The sequence below is a fragment of the Eulemur rufifrons genome, chromosome 30 (assembly GCF_041146395.1).
Source record: "Eulemur rufifrons isolate Redbay chromosome 30, OSU_ERuf_1, whole genome shotgun sequence".
Classification (NCBI taxonomy): domain Eukaryota; kingdom Metazoa; phylum Chordata; class Mammalia; order Primates; family Lemuridae; genus Eulemur; species Eulemur rufifrons.
Window position 1 is genome coordinate 78,959,002 of NC_091012.1, and position 21,447 is coordinate 78,980,448.

Here is a 21,447-nt window from a genome sequence, read left to right on the forward strand (position 1 = left end):
GACTACCAATTTTGGCAGCCTCTTTGGAAAGATATATGGTAATATAAATTTAAAAAATAATATAGACATACTGTATAAAGACATTCTTGGGGAGCCACAAAGAGAAGCCTCCAAGTTCTGAAGTAGAAAGTTTATTTCCAAATATATTAGGAAGTGTGTCTTTTACCACAGTTCATATGTTGTAAATGCACATAACCAGGTGATGGTAACATAGAGTATATAATTTAATATTTCTGAATTTCTTTTTCTAAAATAGTTTCATAATATTTTTTTCTAGTTTTGTCTTGTCAGGCATTTGCTTTGTTTTTCCAGAGAGCCATGGGGTCTAAATGGAAATTCATTCATCTAATGGTGCTGCCTAAGTTCCCAAAACTCATTATAGAAAAGGTTATTTTCTTAGTGAGGGAATACAAATCTGCAGAGAAAAAAATAATTTTTTTTGTACATGGTGATGCTTGACTACATGAAAAATAGCTCTCCAAAAATCCAGAAGACAACTTTATTGCTTAAACAAGATTTTTGTACCGATGCTTCTTTGGAGAGTTATTAAAGCCATGTGTTTTTACTGGCACATGGAAGGCACTCATTAAATGTCTGATGAATGTATTAGTTTATGCACATATTTTAATGCTAGTACAGTTTGAAATTTACTACATTTGGGTCTTTAGAAATGGATAAATTTAATCTCAAAAACAAATCACAAACTTTAAACTTAGCTTTTACTATGATAGCTGTGATACATATTGAAAAAATTGCAGTCATGTGAGTAGTATCATGATTCAGAGTGTCACAAATAAGGCCAACATTCTAAGTCTATAGTAGGTGGAGAATTTTCTCTGAAGAAATGATGCATTCCTTTGTGTGAAATGAGTATTTTAATATATCACATGTGATTACATTTTAAGATAGTATGCTATTATAAATGACTAAAATTGTTATTAGAATGAAAATATTATGCATTCATGCATCACTCAGCAAAAGTGATACATCTGAGAAATGCATCATTAGGTAATTTTGTCATTGTCTAAACATTATAGGGTGTATTTACACAAACATACATGGTATAGCCTACTACATACCTGGGACAGTACAACACATTAGCTTACTGAATAGTGTAGGCCTGCAGTTCCCCAAGCTCCAGGCTGCGGACTGCCACCAGTCTGTGGCCTGTTAGGAATTAGGCTGCACAGCAGGAGGTGAGTGGCTGACTAGCAAGGGAAGCTTCCTCTGTATTTATAGTCATTCCCTATTGCTCACATCACCTCATAACCTCCACCTCTTGTCAGATCAGCAGCAGATTAGATTCTCATAGGAGCACAACCCTACTGTAAACTGTGCATGCAAGGGATCTAGGTTGTGCACTCTTTATGAGAATCTAATGCTTGATGGTCTGAGGTGATGCTGAGGTCGGGATGCTAGTGCCGTGGAGTAGCTGCAAGTACAGATTATCATTAGCAGAGAGGTTTGACTGCACAATAAATGTAATGTGCTTGAATCATCCTGAAACCATGCCCCTCACCATTTGTGGGAAAATTATCTTCCATGAAACTGGATCCTGGTGCCAAAAAGGTTGGGGACCACTTGTGTAGGCAATTATAACGCAATAGTAAGTATTTGTGCATCTAAGCATATCTAAACATAGAAAAGTTATAGAAATGCAGTGTTGGCCGGGCGCGGTGGCTCACGCCTGTAATCCTAGCACTCTGGGAGGCCGAGGCGGGTGGATCGCTCGAGGTCAGGAGTTCGAGACTAGCCTGAGCAAGAGTGAGACCCCGTCTCTACTAAAAATAGAAAGAAATTATATGGACAACTAAAATATATATATATATACAAAAAATTAGCCGGGCATGGTGGCGCATGCCTGTAGTCCCAGCTACTCGGGAGGCTGAGGCAGTAGGATCGCTTAAGTCCAGGAGTTTGAGGTTGCTGTGAGCTAGACCGACGCCACGGCACTCACTCTAGCCCGGGCAACAAAGTGAGACTCTGTCTCAAAAAAAAAAAAAAAAAAGAAATGCAGTGTTAAAGATAAAATAAATGGAATACCTGTATTGACACTTACCATGAATAGACTGGAAATTGCTCTGGGTGAGTCAGTGTGTGAGTGGTGAGTGAATGTGAAGGCCTAGGGCATTACTGTACACTACTGTCTTCTTCATAAACACTGTACATTTAGGCTACACAAAATCATTAAAATTATTTTTATTTATTAAATAAGAAATTAATCTTAGCTTACTATAACTTTTATTTCATAAAATTTTTAAATTTTCAAAAATTTCTTACTATTTTACAATAATACATAGCTTAAAACACAAGCACATTATATAGCTGTACAAAAATATTTGCTTTCTTATATCCTAATTCTATAAGCTTTATGTTTTAATTATTATTATATTTTGTTATTTTTTATTTCATCATATTACAGGAGTATAAATATTTAGGTTCCATATATTGCCTTTGTCCCACCCGACTCAGAGCCTCAAGCATGTCCATCCCCCATAAGGTGCACACTGCATCCATTAAGTGTGAATATGCCCATCCCCTCCTCCCCTTCCCACCTGCCTGATCTCTTGTATTATCCTGGATAGAGCTGGAGCCCATTCTACTAAGTGAAGTATCACAAGAATGGAAAAACAAGCACCACATGTACTCACCATCAAATTGGCATTAACTGATCAACACTTATGGGAAAATATAGTAGTAACATTTAATTATTATTATTACTTTAAATTTTAAACTTTTTTTGCTAAAAACTAAAACACAAATATACACATTAGCCTAGGCTTACACAGGGTCAAGATCACCAATATCATTGTCTTCTAACTTCACATCTTGTCCCATTGGAAGGCCTTCAGAGGCAATAACATGCATGGACCTGTCATCTCCTGTGATAACAATGCCGCCTTCCAGAATATCTCCTGAAGGATTTGCCAGAGGTTGTTTTACAGTTAACTTTAAAAAAATATGTATAATAAATACACTTTAAAATAATCATAAAAAGTATCTCACTCGGGTAGGGCAAAGGCAATACATGTAACCTAAACATTTGTACCCCTGTAATATGCTGAAATAATAAAATTAAAAACTAAAAAGTATAGTATAGTGAATACATGAACCAGTAACATAGTAATTTATTATCATTATCAAGTATTATGTACTGTACATAATTGTATGAGCTATACTTTTATATGATTGACAGTACAGTAGGCTTATTTGCATCAGCATAACCACAAGCATGTGAATAATGCATTGTGCTATGACATTATGACAGTTACAACGTCATTAGGAGATAGAATTTTTTTAGCTTCATTATAATATTATGGGACAACTGTCATATATGTGGTCTGTCATTGACCAAAATGTCATTCTGAAGCATATAACTGTACTTGAACCAATTCCATTGTATCCCAGAATCTTTGATATTAGCACTATGCTCTACCACCTACAATCTTAAATACTTACTAAAAGAGCCAAACACTAAAATGTTAACATTTGAAAAAAATATCTGAAGGTTTTTAATTACCAAATATCCTTCTTAATATTTTGGCAGTTATTTCTATAGAACTTGTGAAATATGATGTATATTTAGAAAACTATGCTATTCCATTTGTGGTGCTTCCAGCTTCGTTAACGGTTTTAATTAAAAAGGTGTTTTAGGTGATGATCAGTGAAACTGATTTGAGCACATTTGGGAATAACACTAATCGGGTGTCGGGCAGATGTGGCAGGGGGAGGAGATGGGTGTATACCTACATAATGAGTGCGATGCGCACTGTCTGGGGAATGGACACGCTTGAAGCTCTGACTTGGGGGGGAGGTGGCAAGGGCAATCAATATATGTAACCTAAACTTTTGTACCCCCATAATAAGCTGAAATTTAAAAAAATTAAAGAAATGCTCCAGAATAGAAAAAAAAAAAAAAAACCTGAACAAAAATCTTAGAAATGAAATTTGGAGAAGAGAAAAATCATTATTTTTACATATAAAGTGCATTTGTAGTTCTCATTCACCAAGATGACATGAGAAAAAAGAAAGAAAAAGCAGAATAAAAAGAAATATATTTTCAATGTATTTAGCAATCATCTATATATTGATACATATTAACATATTGCAGAAGTTATCTAAAAATTATGAAGAATGATTAGATCTTGACAGTTTGATGTTAAATATGGGTTTTCTTTTTCCCAATGTTGAATACTCTCAATTTAAAAAATATTCTTTTACATATAGTCTCAGGCAATCTCTGACCTAAAAATCTATAAACATATTATTTGAATGGATTCACTGCCCCAAATGTCTCCACCAATGATCTCTTTCATTACGTGAAATTTCTAGCACTTTTTCACTTTTGTAGTAAGTCATTGAAAGATTGTTATACTGTAAATAGTATTTGAGATGGATAGGTCATTATTATTCATCATCTACAGCATGAGTTAAACAACTGTGGTATTTTTTAGGTTAATGATCTTCATGGAATCTTAGACTTTAGATGTGGTAATTGAGACCTAGTTGATTCTAACCTTATTTTTGTATAGCCAACTCAAATGAAAGCTTGGTTTCATTGATAAACATGCTTCTCGAGATTAGACCTAGTCCACCTACAATCACCAAGCTATCCTTGGTCATATGTTGATGGAAGAAATATTATTAATGATAAATATCTAAATTTATTCAGTGCCTCCATATTTTTAGAATCCAAATTATAAATGAAATTCAAAATATTACATCATCCAAAGGTAAATGCCACAACTATGAAACGGGTACATATACTACATCCAAAAACAAGCCATTGCATTAAGTAGGGTAGGCAATTGAGAGATTCATGAAATATCTTTCCATACAAAGGCCAACTCTAAATAGTTCTAATGAGTTATATATTGAAATGAGACAGTGTAAAAGGTGAAAGATTTATTCATTTTGAAGAGAAACCAGAGTATATGTATCAATAAAAAAATAAAAAATAAAAAAAAGAAATGAGACAATGTGTTATCTAGTGTTTCAATATGAAAATACTGATTCAGTTTAACTCATTGATAAGAAATGTGAAAGTTGTAAAATTTAAGCATACTATTAAAGTTCCCTTTTTTCCTAAAAAAATAAAAATAAATAAAAGGTGTTTTAATTTAGAGTGTCTATACTCAGAGGTTTATTTTTAATCATCTAAAACTTTTTCATTTATGCTGTTCAAAATTAAAAAGAGAACACTAAAGATACTTCGTAAATGCAGTTACATATTTCAGGTATGTGTTTTATTAGAATGAATAGTTTAAGAATATCAGCAGGGAAACCAATTTTCTGATGAGTACATGTGATGCTTGTTTTTCCATTCTTGGGATACTTCACTTAATATAATGGGTTCCAACTCTCTCCAGGATCATCACCTAAATTCACATCTGGGAATGATACCAATCGGATATCAGACTGAGGTGGGGAGTGGGGGGAGGGGATGAGTGTATGCCTACATGATGAGTGCATTGCACACCGTCTGGGGAATGGTCACGCTTGAAGGTGCTGACTCGGGGAGGGGGGTGCGAGGAGGGGATGGGGGTATACCCACATGATGAGTGCAATGCGCACTGTCTGGGGAATGGACACGCCTGGAGCTCTGACTTGGGGGGATAGGCGGTACATGGGCAACGTATGTAATTTGAACTTTTGTGCCCCCCATGATAAGCCGAAATAAAAAAAAAAAGAATACCAGCAATGATTTTGATCTCCTTTCTATCTACTATCAGATAGATTAATATATGAGTTTGATTAAATAATTGTATTTTGATTATTCTAACTGCAGAAATGTCCAGAAAATTGCATAAAGAGTTGTTGTCTAGCAGAAACTAAGCAGACAGAAGAAAAATACACAGAAACTTTTGAATTATTACAAATAGTAAGTCATCAGGTATTATTCTTGATGTAAAAATACTGCTTTTATAGAGTTAATATCTTAGACTTGTTTCTACTGAATATGTGTGTGTTATAATTTTCAGCAGAACTTCACATATAAAGATCCCAAAGCAGATTTATTCATTCCACAACTATTTATTGGTTTCTTAGTACTTCAATGGCACTGTTTTAGGGACTGATAATATAGTAGCAAACACAACAAAACTTTGATTCTTGTGACACTTTCTCTCTCACGGGGAGGTTTAGAATATAAGCAAATAAATATGCCAGATGGTGATATGTTCTATGAAGAAAAATAAGGTAGGGAAAGGCAATATAGAGAATGATGAAGGCTGGTGGTATTTTATATAGAATGGTAATGGAAGGCCTCTATGATAAGATTAAGCAGACAGCTGAGTGAATTAATTGTGAAAGCCATGTAAATATCCCAGTGAAAATAATTCCTGGGAGAAAGGCCCTCAGAAGGAGAAGTGTTCAGTGCATGGCTCAAGGAACAGTAGCTGTTCAGTGTGTTCAAAGCAGAACTAATGAAGGAGAATAAGCAATGATGTCAGAGAGCTAGTGGGACACCAAGCCATGTTGGGACATGAGGAAGCTATAGCATTTTAAACAGAAGTGACATGTGATTTATATCTTTAACATTTCCTTCTGGTTCCTGTGAGGCAAAGGTGGAAAGTGGGAGAAGAGTTGAAGGATATTGTAGTAATCAACATGACAGAAATGGTGGTATTGATAGTGGCAGTTAGGGGTGATTAGATTCTCAAATAATTTTACTTATTTATTTATTTTAATTTTGGAATATTACAGGAGTGCACACATATTGGTTACACAATTTGCTTTTGTGAAGTTTGAGTCAAAGTTATAAGTGTACTCTTCACACAGATAGTGTGCACTGTACACATTAGGTGTGAATTAACCTAGCTCCTCCACCCCCCTCACTCACTAGATTTCCATTGAGTTTTATTTACATAAGTGCACATAAGTGTTGACATATGAGTTCTAATTTAGTATTGAGTACATGTGGTATTTGCTTTTCCATTCTTTCCATATGTCACTTAGAAGAATGGTCTCCAGTTCCATCCAGGTTGTTATAAAAGATACTAGATCACCATTTTTATGGCTGAGTAATACTCCATGGTATACATATACTATATTTTATTAATATACTCATGTATTAATGGGAACTTAGGTTGTTTCCACATCTTTGCAATTGTGAATTGTGCTGCTATGAACATTCAAGTGCAAGTGTCTTTTTAATAAAATGCCTTTTTTGCCTTTGGGTAAATACCTAGTAGTGAGATTGCGGTATCAAATGGTAGGTCTACTTTTAGTTCCTTGAGGTATCTCCATACGACTTTCCATAGAGTTTGTACTGGTCTGCAGTCACACCAGCAGTCCACATCCATGCCAGCATCTGTTTTTTGGGACTTTATGATAAGAGCCATTCTCACTGGACTTAAGTAATATCCCATTGTGATTTTGATTTGTATTTCCATGATGATTAGAGACATTGAGCATTTTTTCATGTGTTTGTTGGCCATTAGTGCATCTTCACTTGAAAAGTTTCTTTTCATGTCTTTTGCCCACATTTTAGTGGGGTTGTTTTATTTTTTATTGCTGATTTGCTTGAGTTATTTGTATATTCTTGTTATCAGCCTTTTATTGGATGTACATGCAAGTATTTTCTTCCATTCTGTAGGTTGTCTATTTGCTCTATTGATTGTGTCCTTGGTTGTACAGAAGCTTTTTAATTTGATCAGGTCCCTCTAAATAATTTTTAAAAATAGAAATTTTTCAAAAGAAGATATAAAAATGGCTAACAAACATATGAAAAAGTGTTCAACATCTCTAATCATCAGGGAAATGCAAATCAAAACCACAATGAGATATCACTTAACCCCAGTGAGAATGGCCTTTATCAAAAAAACCCAAAACAACACATGTTGGCGTGGGTGTGGAGAGACAGGAACACTCATACACTGCTGGTGGGACTGCAAACTATTGCAACGCCTGTGGAAAGCATTATGGAGGTATCTTAAACAGATTCAAGTAGACCTGCCATTTGACCCAGCAATCCCATTACTGGGCATATACCCAAAGGAAAAAAGGTCATTCTGTAACAAAGGCACGTGTACCCAAATGTTTATAGCAGCACAATTCACAATAGCAAAGATGTGGAAACAACCCAAATGCCCATCAATACATGATTGGATTAGTAAACTGTGGTATATGTATACCATGGAATACTACTCAGCTCTAAGGAATGATGAAGATACGACATCTCTATGGTTCTCCTGGAGAGAGTTGGAACCCATTATATTAAGTGAAGTATCCCAAGAATGGAAAAACAAGCATCACATGTACTCACCAGAAAATTGGTTTCCTTGATCATCACCTAAATACAAATCTGGAAACGACACCAATTGGACATCAGACTGAGGTGGGGGGTGGGGGAGGGGATGGGGGTATGCCTACACAATGAGTGCATTGCGCACCGTTTGGGGAGTGGTAACACTTGAAGGTGCTGACTCGGGAAAGGGGGGGTGGGGAAAAAATATGAAACTATTGTTTTTAACTTGCACTGTTCACTTAATAATTTATCATGAACATTTCCCATATTATTTCATATCATTGTACAAGAAATAATGTATACATTATGAGGACATACTGTATCTAACAAGATATACTGTTAGACTCTTTGATTCTGTAAAATTAAATAAAAAAAAATAAAAAAAATAAAAAAATAAATAAAAAAATAAAAAAGTGATAAAATTAAAAAAAAAAATAGAACCACTGGCTTGATGATGGATTAGGCAGCAGATGTGAGAGAAAGGGAGGAATAAAGGATTATTGCTAGTTTTGGGCATGAGCAACTGCATACATGGTGAAAATGGTTATTGAGATGGGGAAGGATGGTTTGGGGAATCGTTAGTCTGTTAGGACATATTATATTTGTGATACCTATTAGACTTCCAAGGGGATATATTGAAGAGGATGCAAGACATATGAGTCTGGCATTAAGAGTAAAATTATCATATAAATTGGGCCATTATCAGTGAACAATGTCATTAAAAGCCATGGGACTAAATGATATCACCGCAGAGAATGCATGTTGTTAGGGAAGAGGTTTGAGGCTACTTATGGTGATTCCTGCAGGCATGTAGAGGTTTGAAAAAGGAGCATCAGGAGAAAATTTTCAAAGTTTAGGAAAGAGATGATGGTGTGGAAGAGCTCATTAAGAGAACTGAAGAGTAAATTGACTAGGGAAATACAGGACTATGTAGCTTTACAGGCCGAGTTAAGTTTTGTGGGTATATTTAAAATTAGACTGTCAGTATAGGCCATGTTTAACTTCTTAAATGCACGCAAAAAAACATATGGCAAGCTGTATTTAACCAGGGCTTTTTTCCCTCTAGAAAATCACAATGGAAAAAGAGAAGGTAACCGTATATGCAGGGAAGTGATTCTGATGATGTTACATGAAGTATAAACTAGGTAAAAAGGGAAGTGAGGATATGAGGAATGTGTGATGGTTAGTGGGTTGGCAGACCCAAGAAGTCTGAAGAATTCCTTGAAGTAATGAGCTAAAAAGGTAGGAGGCAGTGGTCAGATAATTGGTTGCTTGAAATTAATGCTATGGAGAATATGCAGTTGTTGATAATGACAAGATTCTGGAGTATAGCTAAGAAATTTGGAAGCCGAGCTAGGGTGAAGCACAAGATTACTGGAGGTGAAGGAACTGAGAGACTAGGCTACTGTAATAAGCATCTGCTCAGATATTAAGATTGCCAAGAATTAAAGAGATATAGTAGAACAGGAAATATACATAGTAGGCTAGGAACTAAAATTCTCAAGGAATGAGGGGGAATTATCCATAAATTACATAAACAGACTATTAATCTCAGAGATCTATAATCTCCACAAAGCATTTAGGGGATGTTTTATATAAGTCCTCAATATACAACCAAAATGTTGCCATTATTTGTTAACTCGGCCGATAGTCTAATCTTCTTTCTTACTTTAGGAAGCATTTCTTGTCTAAACCTTTTATTTTATACTGTACATGAAGTAGCTTCTACTTACGTCTTTATATCTCTGTTAAAGTGTAAATCCTATAACATAGAGAAAATAGTTTCTACTTTTTTGGTATTCATAAAGCTAATAAAACATTGACCTTCAATAAATATTTGTTGAAGACATCAAGACCTAAGTTTGTGTTTTGATGGAAGACTTTTTATTACTGATTCAATTTCCTCTCAAGTTGTTGCTCTGCTTACACTTTCAGTTTCTTTATAATTTAATCTTGATAGGTTGTATGTACCCAAGAATTTATCCAATTCTTCTATGTTCTTGAATTTGTTGGCATGTACTTGTTCTCAATAGTGTATTAGGATCCTTTGTATTTCAGTTATATCAGTTATAATGTCTCCTTTTTCGTTTCTGATTTTATATATTTGGGTCTTTTTTCTTTGTTTTGTTTGTCCAGCTAAAGGTGTGGTGATTTTGTTTATCCTTTAAAAAAACAACATCATTTTGCTGATATCTTGAAATCTTTTAGTCTCTATTTTACTTATTTCTTTTCTTAGAGTTATTAATTCCTTCCTTCTACTAATTTTGAGTTAGCTTGTTCACTTCTGAATTCTACCAAATAACTGAAAAACAACTAATACAAATTTTCCTCACAGTACTCCAGAAAATTGAACGGGAGGGAATATTTACAATGTCATTTTTTTTTTTTTTTGAGCCAGATTCTCGCTTTGTTACCCAGGCTAGAGTGAGTGCCGTGGCATCAGCCTAGCTCACAGCAACCTCAAACTCCTGGGCTTAAGCAATCCTACTGCCTCAGCCTCCTGAGTAGTTGGGACTACAGGCATGCACCACCATGCCCGGGTAATTTTTTCTATATATATATTTTAGTTGGCCAGATAATTTCTTTCTATTTTTAGTAGAGACGAGGTCTCACTCTTGCTCAGGCAGGTCTCAAACTCCTGACCTCAAGCGATCCACCCACCTCGGCCTCCCAGAGTGCTAGGATTACAGGCGTGAGCCACTGCGCCTGGCCTTACAAAGTCATTTAAGGAAAACAGAATGACCATGATTCCATGAGTCAAAAGAACACAACAACGAAAGGAAACTAACTACAGATCAATATCCCTCATGAACATAGCTGCCAAAATTCTCAACATGGTATTAACTGAATTCAACAGCACATTAAAAAACGTCATCCACGAGTTCTATATAGATTCTAGTTATCAGATCTTTATCAAATGTGTAAAGTGCAAATATTTTCTCCCATTCTGTAGGTTGTCTGTTTGCTCTCTTGGTTGCTTCCTTGGCTGTGCAGAAGCTTTTTAATTTGATCAGGTCCCATTTATTTATTATTTTTTGTTGCTGTGATTGCCTTTGGGGTCTTCTTCATAAATTCTTTCTCTATGCCAATGTTTATAAGAGATTTTTCAACATTTTCTTCTATAATTCTTATAGTTTCATGCCTTAGGTTTAAGTCTGTTATGCACAGGGAGTTGATTTTTGTGAGAGGTGAAAAGTGTGAATCCTGTTTCAGTCAGCTACATGTAGCTACAGTTTTCCCAGTACCATTTATTGAATAAAGATTCTTTTCCCTAGTGTATGTTTTTGTATAGAACTCAGGAAAATCAGCAAGAAAAAATCAAACAACCCTATCAAAAAGTGGGCAAAGATGTGAGCAGAAACTTTTCAAAAGAAGATAGACGAATGGCTAACAAACATATGAAAAAATGTTCAACATCTCTAATTATCAGGGAAATGCAAATAAAAATTACAATGAGATATTACTTATCTCCAGTGAGAATAGCCTTTAACAAAAAGTCCCAAAACAATAAATGTTGGCATGGATGCAGAGACATAGGAACACTTATACACTGCTGGTGGCACTGCAAACTAGTACAGCCTCTGTGGAAAGTAATATGGAGATACCGCAAAGAGATACAAGTTGAACTACCATTTGATCCAGCAATCCCATTATTGGGCATCAACCCAAAAGAACAAAAGATATTTCATAAAAAAGACATCTGCACTCAAATGTTTATAGCAGCACAATTGACAATTGCAAAGATGTGGAAACAACCCAAGTGCCCATCAATACATGAGTGGATTAATAAAATGTGGCATATGTACACAATGGAGTACTACTCAGCTATAACAAACAATGGTGATATAGCAACTCTTGTATTTTCCTGGATAAAGCTGGAACCCATTCTACTAAGTGAAGTATCCCGAGAATGGGAAAACAAGCACCACATGTACTCACCATCAAATTGGTTTCACTGATTAACACCTAAGTTCACTTATAGGAATAACATTTATCGGGTGTTGGGCAGATGGGAGGGGGGAAGAGGGGATGGGTATATACATATGTAATGAGTGTGATGTGTACTGTCTAGGGGATGGACACTCTTGAGGCTCTGACTTGGGGGGAAGTGGGGCAAGGGCAATATATATAACCTAAACATTTGTACCCCCATAATATGCTAAAATAAAAAAAAAGAATAAAAAAAAAAGGAAAAGAAAAATGATGTAGATATCCCTTACATTACCAATGTAATAATAATAATAAACAATTGAGTGTCAGTTATGAGCCAGGCAATATGCTAGATATTGTCTTATGTATCAATCCATTTAATCTTTTTAGTCTGTGAGTTAAATGTTATCCCTCTTTTTCAGGTATGAAAACTCAAGCTAGGAAAGATTAAAAAGCTGCCTAATATTACATAGCTAGTACATTACATTGCACATTTAATTTATAGGATGTCAGAATCTTCGTATTGTTTTCTAAACAGTTTTAATTTAAGATGGTATTGATAAAGTATACATTTATTCTAAAAATAGAGAAATTTTAATGTGATGACAGAATTCTGATAAATCATATTAACTTCTTAAATCACTTATTATACTGGTATATACTGATAAAATGTAAGGATTATAAGTTATTGAACTGGAAATCACATTTTTAGCTCAAGATACATTTAAGTAGGAAGAAAAGGGATTTGAGAATCACTTGGCTTAGAAGTCACTTGAGAGGTGCACTTGTTTCTTGGGCTGACCTACTAATTTTAGTATTTTAGACCCTTTACTTTTAGAACTTGTCTCAGAAAAAGAGGCCTCTTAAATTTATCCCATTTACTGTTCTCTAAAAAAAAATCTTACCTATGGATATTTTTACTTTTAAATTTATTTTATTCTTAATTTACAATATAATATTTGCATAATTTATGGGGTACGGTGTAGTATTTTGATAAGTACACATTTGTAATACAGTGTAGTTAGCACATTCATCACTTCGAACATTTATCATTTCTTTGTGGTGATTACATTTAAAATCCTACTTTTTGTCTTTTTTAAAATATACATTGTTAACTATAGTCACCATGCTGTGCAATAGATCACCAGGAATTATTTTTCCTAACTGAAATTTTGTACCCCTTTCTATGGATATTTTTGAAGCAAAAAACTGTGTTCTTCACTACCATATTTTATGGAGGAGACACAAAAAGTAAGAAATGGTGTTTCTCTTTGAATAATATTTCCAGGTTGATGATGCAGTCTTTTGATTTTGATTTATATCTTTTAGACTCCTGTACCAAATCTTTGATTTGTACTTGGAAAACAGGAACTGTCAGAAGACCCAAAAGCAGAATAATGGTTTTCCTCTTAATCTAATAGAGTTGGATGGCTTTACTTCAATTTTCATATATGATTTATTTGAACAGTTAGGCTACATAAAGTTTTCTTCGTTCTTTTTTCAGGGAAGGGTGCCATCGCCAAACCCAAAGTATTTAATAGAGCCATGGATGGGAAAGTGTGAGAAGTAGAAATGCTGAACTAAAGTAATCACGCCCTTTCAGTGATCTGAGAATGCTCTATTCAAAGCAGCACAGATGGTACTATCCTGCAAGCCTGTGTTTTGTACTTTCTGGGAATCACATTACTGGTTTCTTTGCTCCTTTTTTTTTCAGATATCTAAACCTTTATAGGATAATATGAATTTGATTGTATATTTACTTTGGATGTTTAAAATATTCAGAGTCTATAACTGTAGAAAAGGAACACAAGTGATAATTTAAAAAAAGTATGAATAGAACTAAATGTAATTCATACATTATACATGTTTTTGAAAAAGCATGATAATAAATTATTTCTGTTCTTAAAGCCAGATTAAATTTGGATCTAGAAAAGCAAAATGCATTTTCTAGGCTTTTAATGTTCCCACCCAGGAAATGCTTTATTCCTTTTATGATATTATGAATTTGACATCTAGATATATCTAGGTAGGGCAATGTATCAGAACCCAGTCTGAAAGTACAGGATTCAGGATAGCAAATAAAGTGAAAGTCTCAGAAAGCAAAGAGACAGATAAGTAGGCAGGTAGATGAGAATGAAATGGACACATATTCATGGAAAGACAAGGAACGATGTCAAAAGTCTGAGCATGTACCCAAGAGGAGCAAATGGAAAAGATGTTATAATATATATTATATAATAGCATATTATAAAATATTATATTTATTTTGATTATTCATAGAGCAAATTATGTTATCTAAACACACAATGACTATGTTTGAGTCTTATTTCCCATGATTTAGCCATAAAAAGGTTATTATTTCTTTTTTTTTTTTTTGTCACACATCTGCCTTTATTGTGAGCAGCAGGTGACACACTTCCAGCAATAGTAAAAAAAATTAATTTACAAAAGCAGAGATTCAGTGAAGCCGCCTGGTTGGTACCCTTGGGAGCTCACACATAAATGCCGACCCAGAGCAGCAAGAAGAGCACTCCAAAGCCCATGAAGAGTGAGGCCACCAAGGAGATGAGAAGCTCTTTGTAGATATCTCGAGTGTACTTGGTGGAGGTGACCTCATAAACGAAGAACCAGGCGGTGAAGAACATGCCAATGGCCAAAAGCACCACAGTCAGATGGGGGAAGACAGCCGGATTCACTGGGCTGGTGTATCTGCTCATGGCCTCGAGCTCCATTTCGCCCAGCACAGGGTAAGCCGCCACTCCGCCACCGGAAGAACACGTCGAAAAAAGGTTATTATTTCTTGATCTCATAAAGGTTATAAAATGTTGCACTGTACATGTATTAATATATTCTGGAAGTTTTCATTTTCCATTGCATAAAATACTTCAGGACAAACTATTAGTCAACAGTGAAGTACAAAAGAATCTAGCATTTTGCTAGTCTTCTGAAGGAAAAATATCAATATTAAACTATCATAATCTGTTATGTTAGGTTCATACACTTTTTAACATTCCTGTAACAGTGTGAATTTTACTTTTATCTCCACTCATTTGACTTGGTTGAAAGCTAAGCTGAGAGTTTTAATACTTCTCAAAAAATCTACTTTTTCTCACCAATATGCTTAATGATTTTATTCACTTCTATCTCTTCCCTAGATTGGTGCATTATCCCCTTTCTAATTATTTTGCAAAATGAAATAAGTTGACATTTAAAGCAGTAGATAATAAAACTGTATTATCTTCTTTTCATTAAATTGTTGGATTACTTTACCTAATCTATTCACAGTGGCTCTAAAAGGGACCTATGACCATGTATTTTCACTAAAATGGAAAGCCAAAGTGTTAGTATGTTCTATACTCACATTCTGTATTCACATTGACTATTATAATAGTCCTGTTATAGTCCTCATTAATTTGGAATTCACCAATGTGAAATTTGTAATACTTCAAACAGGTGGTAGATTGATACTGTTGAAGAGCTTACCAGGAAAGTTAATGAAGAGCAAAGGGAAATATTTACCAAATAAAGAGAAGGCATGGTTTTAAAGTATATTAGAAACATTGATTTATATACCAAAATATAAGCCTAGTATAAGCAGAGAAGAAGATTTTGGATTTTTATATATTCATTACTTATAATTTAGTAGATACTATTATAATATTCCTACTAGGCTGTATGCATTTAATACAATTTTATTTCTTTTCAAAATAGTATAGAAATAAGAATTCCATTACTATGTTGTCCTATCACCTAATACCAATTAGTGAAACAAAATCAAAATTGAGTGAACAAACTGACTTTTTCTACAATGAAAAGGCATTATAAATTTAGTGTTATGTAGGATGATCCTCCTACATAGCATATCAAATGATAGTAAGGTGGCACTTTGCAAATACTACTGGAAAATAATATATAAAATGTAAATTCATTCAATTTATCAAATATTTGAGAGCATACTATGTACAAGGCACTGTGCTGATATATCACGTACCATAACACACATGAACAGCCTACTACTTTCTATAAAAGGTCTTTACCATCAAATTCCCGAGAAACAATGTTTACAGCCAAATATTGTCCTCAGTTTCTACATATACTAAAACAAATATGAACCAAAAGAGAATATTGTTGCCTTGAAGTAACCACTGTCTTATCCCCTTTCCATAAGTATTCTATGAGCCTAAAACTTATCATAATTTATTTTCCTCATTGAATTTCAATTAGAATAACTTTTTCAATACTGAGAACAAACTACAGAGAAATAAGATCAGATAAAATTTAAGCCTGGAATTGTCATGGCATCTTTGAAAGGATTTTGTATCAGAAAAGTCTGTGTTAACCCCTAGAAATATAAATGGAGAATTAGAGAAACCTTGATTTTATTATTCTTTCTAATCAAAGAAGAGTGAGGAATAGGTATCAGAATTTCAATTCCTTATGTTAAGGCAATCTTTCTGCTCTGGAATGAACTTTAGCCACAGCATTAATATCAATAATAATCATACTTAACACTGAGTGATCATTTGCTATGTAACAGGTACTTCTCAAAGTAGTCCATATAAAGTAACTAATCCTCTCAACAACTCTATTTTTACCACACTAATTTCACTGAGGAGGAAACAGGCTGCTCAGAATCGTTATGTAAACTGTGGATAAATGTGTACAATTATTATGTGTCAATTAAAATATAATAATAAAAATAAAAGTGGCTAACCAACATAATCAGGATTTGAATCCACGCTGTATTTCTCTAGAGAGCCAGAGCCTTAACTACTAAACAAAATCGCCTCTCTATCCAGAGCATCTTCTTGTCTAATTTTTCTTTTTCTTGACTAACATTGGAGATTACATTCAAATTAATAACGATAAATAATACATTAAATTTTATCAGGATCTGGATAATTATACTGCTAGCATATGCCAGATCCTTTAAGGTATCCCAGAATTTGGAAGTTTGCCCAAGAGACTGTTTGCGTTTCCAATTTTCTTACATATAGATTAGAAGCAATAGTTGCAGAAACCTAGGGAGAGAAGCTTCAAAAGCCCTACTGTGTTCTGCCCTGTCTCCACATAGTTGTGTTTTAACTCAGATGCAAGGGAACTGGTAATGTACCCGTACTGTATTTGGAGGTAAACTTCCCCCTAAACTCTTATATAATTTAACTCTTAAACTTCCTTGAGACACACTTAGGTAATTTATTTATTGAATATTTTCTCATCTTTTGCTAACTAAATGATTTTCTAAACAGAATGTAGAAATTCACTTATCCAATAAAAGTTCAAGTATTTATTGAATGACTACTCAAAAAGGAAGAATGAATCACAAGGTCCTCCCCTTTCAATGGTTTTATGTGATAAAATACTGTGTCTCAAGTAGTAAAAATGAGAGAACGAAACAAACTATTTTTATGAATAACTTAGTTTTACATTATAATTATATACAAATATTTTAAAAATAAAACACTGCATGCATTAAAGTTTATATTTAGCATTTTTAGCTTATACTTTTATATTATAATTAGATATTATTCCACAACAACATAATTAGGTACAATTTTGGATATGTTTTTCTAATTTCTAACATAATAAACATAGAAACAAGTATGAATTTAAAGTATATTATTTAAAGGCCACTCCTTTTTCATTAAGAAACTATTACTCATATGGCCAAGTAACATAAGGGCTTGAGAATATGCCTCACAGGACCTGGTAAAAAATTGACTTCTATCCTCCAGGAAAAAAAGTGGGGTATACATGACTGTGTATTCAGTGGTATTATAGTCATGCACCTTGGGTAAGATGATGAATGAGGCAACTTAAGAATTTAGATAAGGGTTATAATTTAGAATTCACCCTTCAACTAATGACATGTTTAGTTCAATAGAGGACATAGTCTGAATTTAGTTGGGGTGGGCTGGTTTGAATTCCACTCCACAGATCATGAAGATTGTGTACACTTACTGTGCAGAGATGGAGTATCACAAGGTATAAGTAGAAATGTCCAAGTGAATCTATCCAAATCAACATTTGTGAATAAGGTTTGAGGCTGTCTTACTGTGTAAAGGGAAATGAGAGTTTACTACTAAGTATCAGCTAATGAGGAGAACGAAGAGAGGAGTGGAGGAGGGAAATGAATGATAGCATTTTAATGGCTCCTGGACCAGAGCTCAATTTAATATTATGACATTGTAGAGGTTAGTTCCCCTCTCTTTCTTTTGATAAGAAGTATATTTAGGCCCAGAATTTCCTAGAAAGTCTTTGGAAATGTCTTAACCATGAAGCAAACAAAATCAGATTTGGTGAGACAAAAAAGATTTTTGTGGTGATTTTGAAATTCAGTGAGAAAAAAATCCACAAAATAATGGGAAAATCTCATGATTTTAGTTGTAGTGAGATGACAGATACAACATTCTTTAAGATCCATCTCTGGATGACATCAACTCCAATTGATTCTAGTGGATCTCTATTGCAACACCAACACATAGTTTCTGGGACTAGGGAGTAGGGTTGGAGATAATAGACTTATATGTGATAACTTATAGTTGTCCCCTATCATACCTTGTTCTAGTTGGATACCATAACATGGACTAAAGGATATTTGTCTCCTTTAATCTCCTGGAAGTAGTCATAGCAGGAAAGACATAGGAAGGAATGAGTGAGCAGGAATGAAGTGTGAGGATGCCCACTCTACAGTTTAACACATGTAGGCATGAAAAATGGATCAATACCAAAAAGTTTCTGATTTCACAGTTGCTTAACTGGATCATTCACAGGTACCTTGAAAGTGTATAGGAATTTAAACTTACATTCAACTTCTCGCCTTGTGTACTTTGAATACCAATATATAGTAGAAAGGTTGTAATTAAATTCCTCTACTAATATTTTCTATATAAACACAGCCTATAAAATGGGACACATAAATTTATATTATACTTTATATTTAGATTTAAAGAATTGGAGCTGGCAAAGTTTGCTTAACTGCTTGAACAGATGCATTCTGTTTGTGAGTACCCAGAATAATGCAGTCCACACAAAAGTATTAAATGAATTGTCTTGATTTCCATGGAGAGACTAATTAAATATTGCCTTTAATTCCTTACAATGCCCTACAACCCTTTTGATGTCAGAAATAAAAACCATTTCTTTTAATGGGAATTTCAGTTCCTTTATCATCGAACAAGTGAAATATATCAAAGCCAAGTGTTCCTTATATTTAAGTGAATGAACACATGATCCTCATGCCTTGAGATATAATTGTTTGAAACATAAAGGAGTGAGATTAATGCCAAATAATCCCCTACTCTCCAGGAGAGTGATGTTTGTGAAGATGATAGCCCGCATCCCTGGTGGGGATTGACGGTGACACAGGGAACACTGTGGCATTGATCTGAGAATTGTGGTTGTGGACATGGACTTTTCTGGTGGCTCCTTGATAGAAAAGCTCAGGGGATTGCCTTTTCTCCACCTGCCTCAGAGATTCCTCAGGGGTGGGGTAGCCTCTCAGGTGCTGTTTGTTCAAGGTATTTAAATGAAAATACACTAGCCACATTTCCCTGGGACAAGGTAAAAGAGATCAGGCAAGCAGCAGACAGACCAAAAAGCATGGGAAGAAATAGGCTAGGGAAGGAGAGACATGGAGGGACAAAGATTTTGAAAAGCTCCCATACATACCTGAAAATCTAGGAAACCACTCACATGCCCAAGGATGGGTGCATGCTCAGAAAATATTTGAGAAAACCCTAAGCTTTCACCCATGACTAACATAGGCTCCATACAAACAGGTGGCAAAGGCTAAGGCAAAGTTGTAAATAATCTTGCTAAGTGTTGAAAGAGAGACTCAACACAGAGCCAATTTACAATGGGTGAGGGAGTATTTTTTGTTTCTTCCAAGAGTATAAGGATATCTGGCAAATCACTAGCTAACCACTAAGATAATAGAACAGAGGGTTTAGTGACAATCCATAAAAAATAATACAGTCTTTACAAAAATAAGCAAACAAATACAACCCTCATCAAGCAGCAACAACAAATACTGGTGAGGGCTAATTTGATTTCCAGAGCTGCCACACAAAAATATTCAAAATGTCCAGTTTCTAACAAAATATTATCATGCATGCAAAGAAAGAAAGATATATGGCCCACTCACAAGGGAAAAAAATGAGATCAATAGAAATTTTCTGAGGAAGCTCAGAGACTGGACTTACTAGATAAAGACTTTAACTGCCTAAATATGCTCAAAAAGATAAAGGAAACCATGGACAAAAATATAAAGGAAATTACACAAACAATGGCTCATCAAATAGAAAATACTGATAAAGAGGTAAAACTTGTAAAAGGGATCCATACAAATTCTCATGAAATTCTGGAGCTGAAAAGTACAATAACTAAAATGCATAATATACCAGATGAGTTCAAAAGTTTCTATAACCATGTAGGTAAAAGAATGAACTAACCTGAATACAGGCCAAGTGAGATTATCCAATCTGAGAGTGCAAAGTAATAATGAAGAAAAATTAACAGAGTCTAAGATTCTTGTTTGATACCATCAAGCATACCAACATATGCATAAGTAATAATGAAGAAAAATTAACAGAGTCTAAGAGACCTGTTTGATACCATCAAGCGTACCAACATATACATAATGGAAGTAAGAGAAAGAAGGAAGATAGGGGAAAGGATAGAAAAAGATATTAGAAGAATTATTAGCTAAAAATTTCCCAAATGTGATCATAGATCTGAATCTATACATATAAGAAACTCAACCAACTCCAAGTAGGATAATCTCAAAGATATCTGCAATGAAACACATTAAAATCAAACTGTCATAAGCAAAAACAAAGAGAAAATATTGAAAACACCAAGAGAGACATCTCATTACATACTAGGGCTCCTCAATAAGATTAACAGCAGATTTCTCATCAGAAACTATGGAGAACAAATGGCAGTGTAGTGACAGATTTAAAATGCTAAAAGATAAAAAAAAAAAACTATAAAAAAGATGGATAACAGACTTAAACCTAAGGCATGAAACCTTAAGAATTCTAGAAGAAGATGTTGGGAAGACCTTTTCAGTCATCAGCTTAGGCAAAGAATTTTTGAAGAAGACCCCCAAAGCAATTACTGCAGCAACAAAAATAAATAAATGGGATCTGATCAAATTAAAAATCTTTTTCACAGCCAAGGAAACTATCATTAGAGCAAATATACAGCCTACAGAATGGGAGAAAATATTTGCTTTCTACACATCTGATAAAGGGCTGATAACAAGA

At 34.4% G+C, this 21,447-nt stretch overlaps 2 protein-coding genes across 2 annotated transcripts in view; both read right to left on the bottom strand.

The window, feature by feature from the left end:
* Positions 1-21,447, bottom strand: part of KLHL4 (kelch like family member 4) — a 135,507-nt gene that overhangs the window by 52,808 nt on the left and 61,252 nt on the right. The gene's annotated exons all lie outside the window — the stretch shown is intronic.
* On the bottom strand, positions 14,560-14,951 carry LOC138378026 (transmembrane protein 258). Its single transcript, XM_069463275.1, has one exon. The coding sequence runs from the start codon at positions 14,908-14,910 to the stop codon at positions 14,671-14,673; it is 240 nt and encodes a 79-aa protein (XP_069319376.1). The 5' UTR covers positions 14,911-14,951; the 3' UTR covers positions 14,560-14,670.

Coding starts and splice junctions, on each gene's coding strand:
- LOC138378026 (XM_069463275.1), bottom strand. CDS start 14,910: ATGGAGCTCGAGGCCATGAGCAGATACACCAGCCCAGTGAATCCGGCT.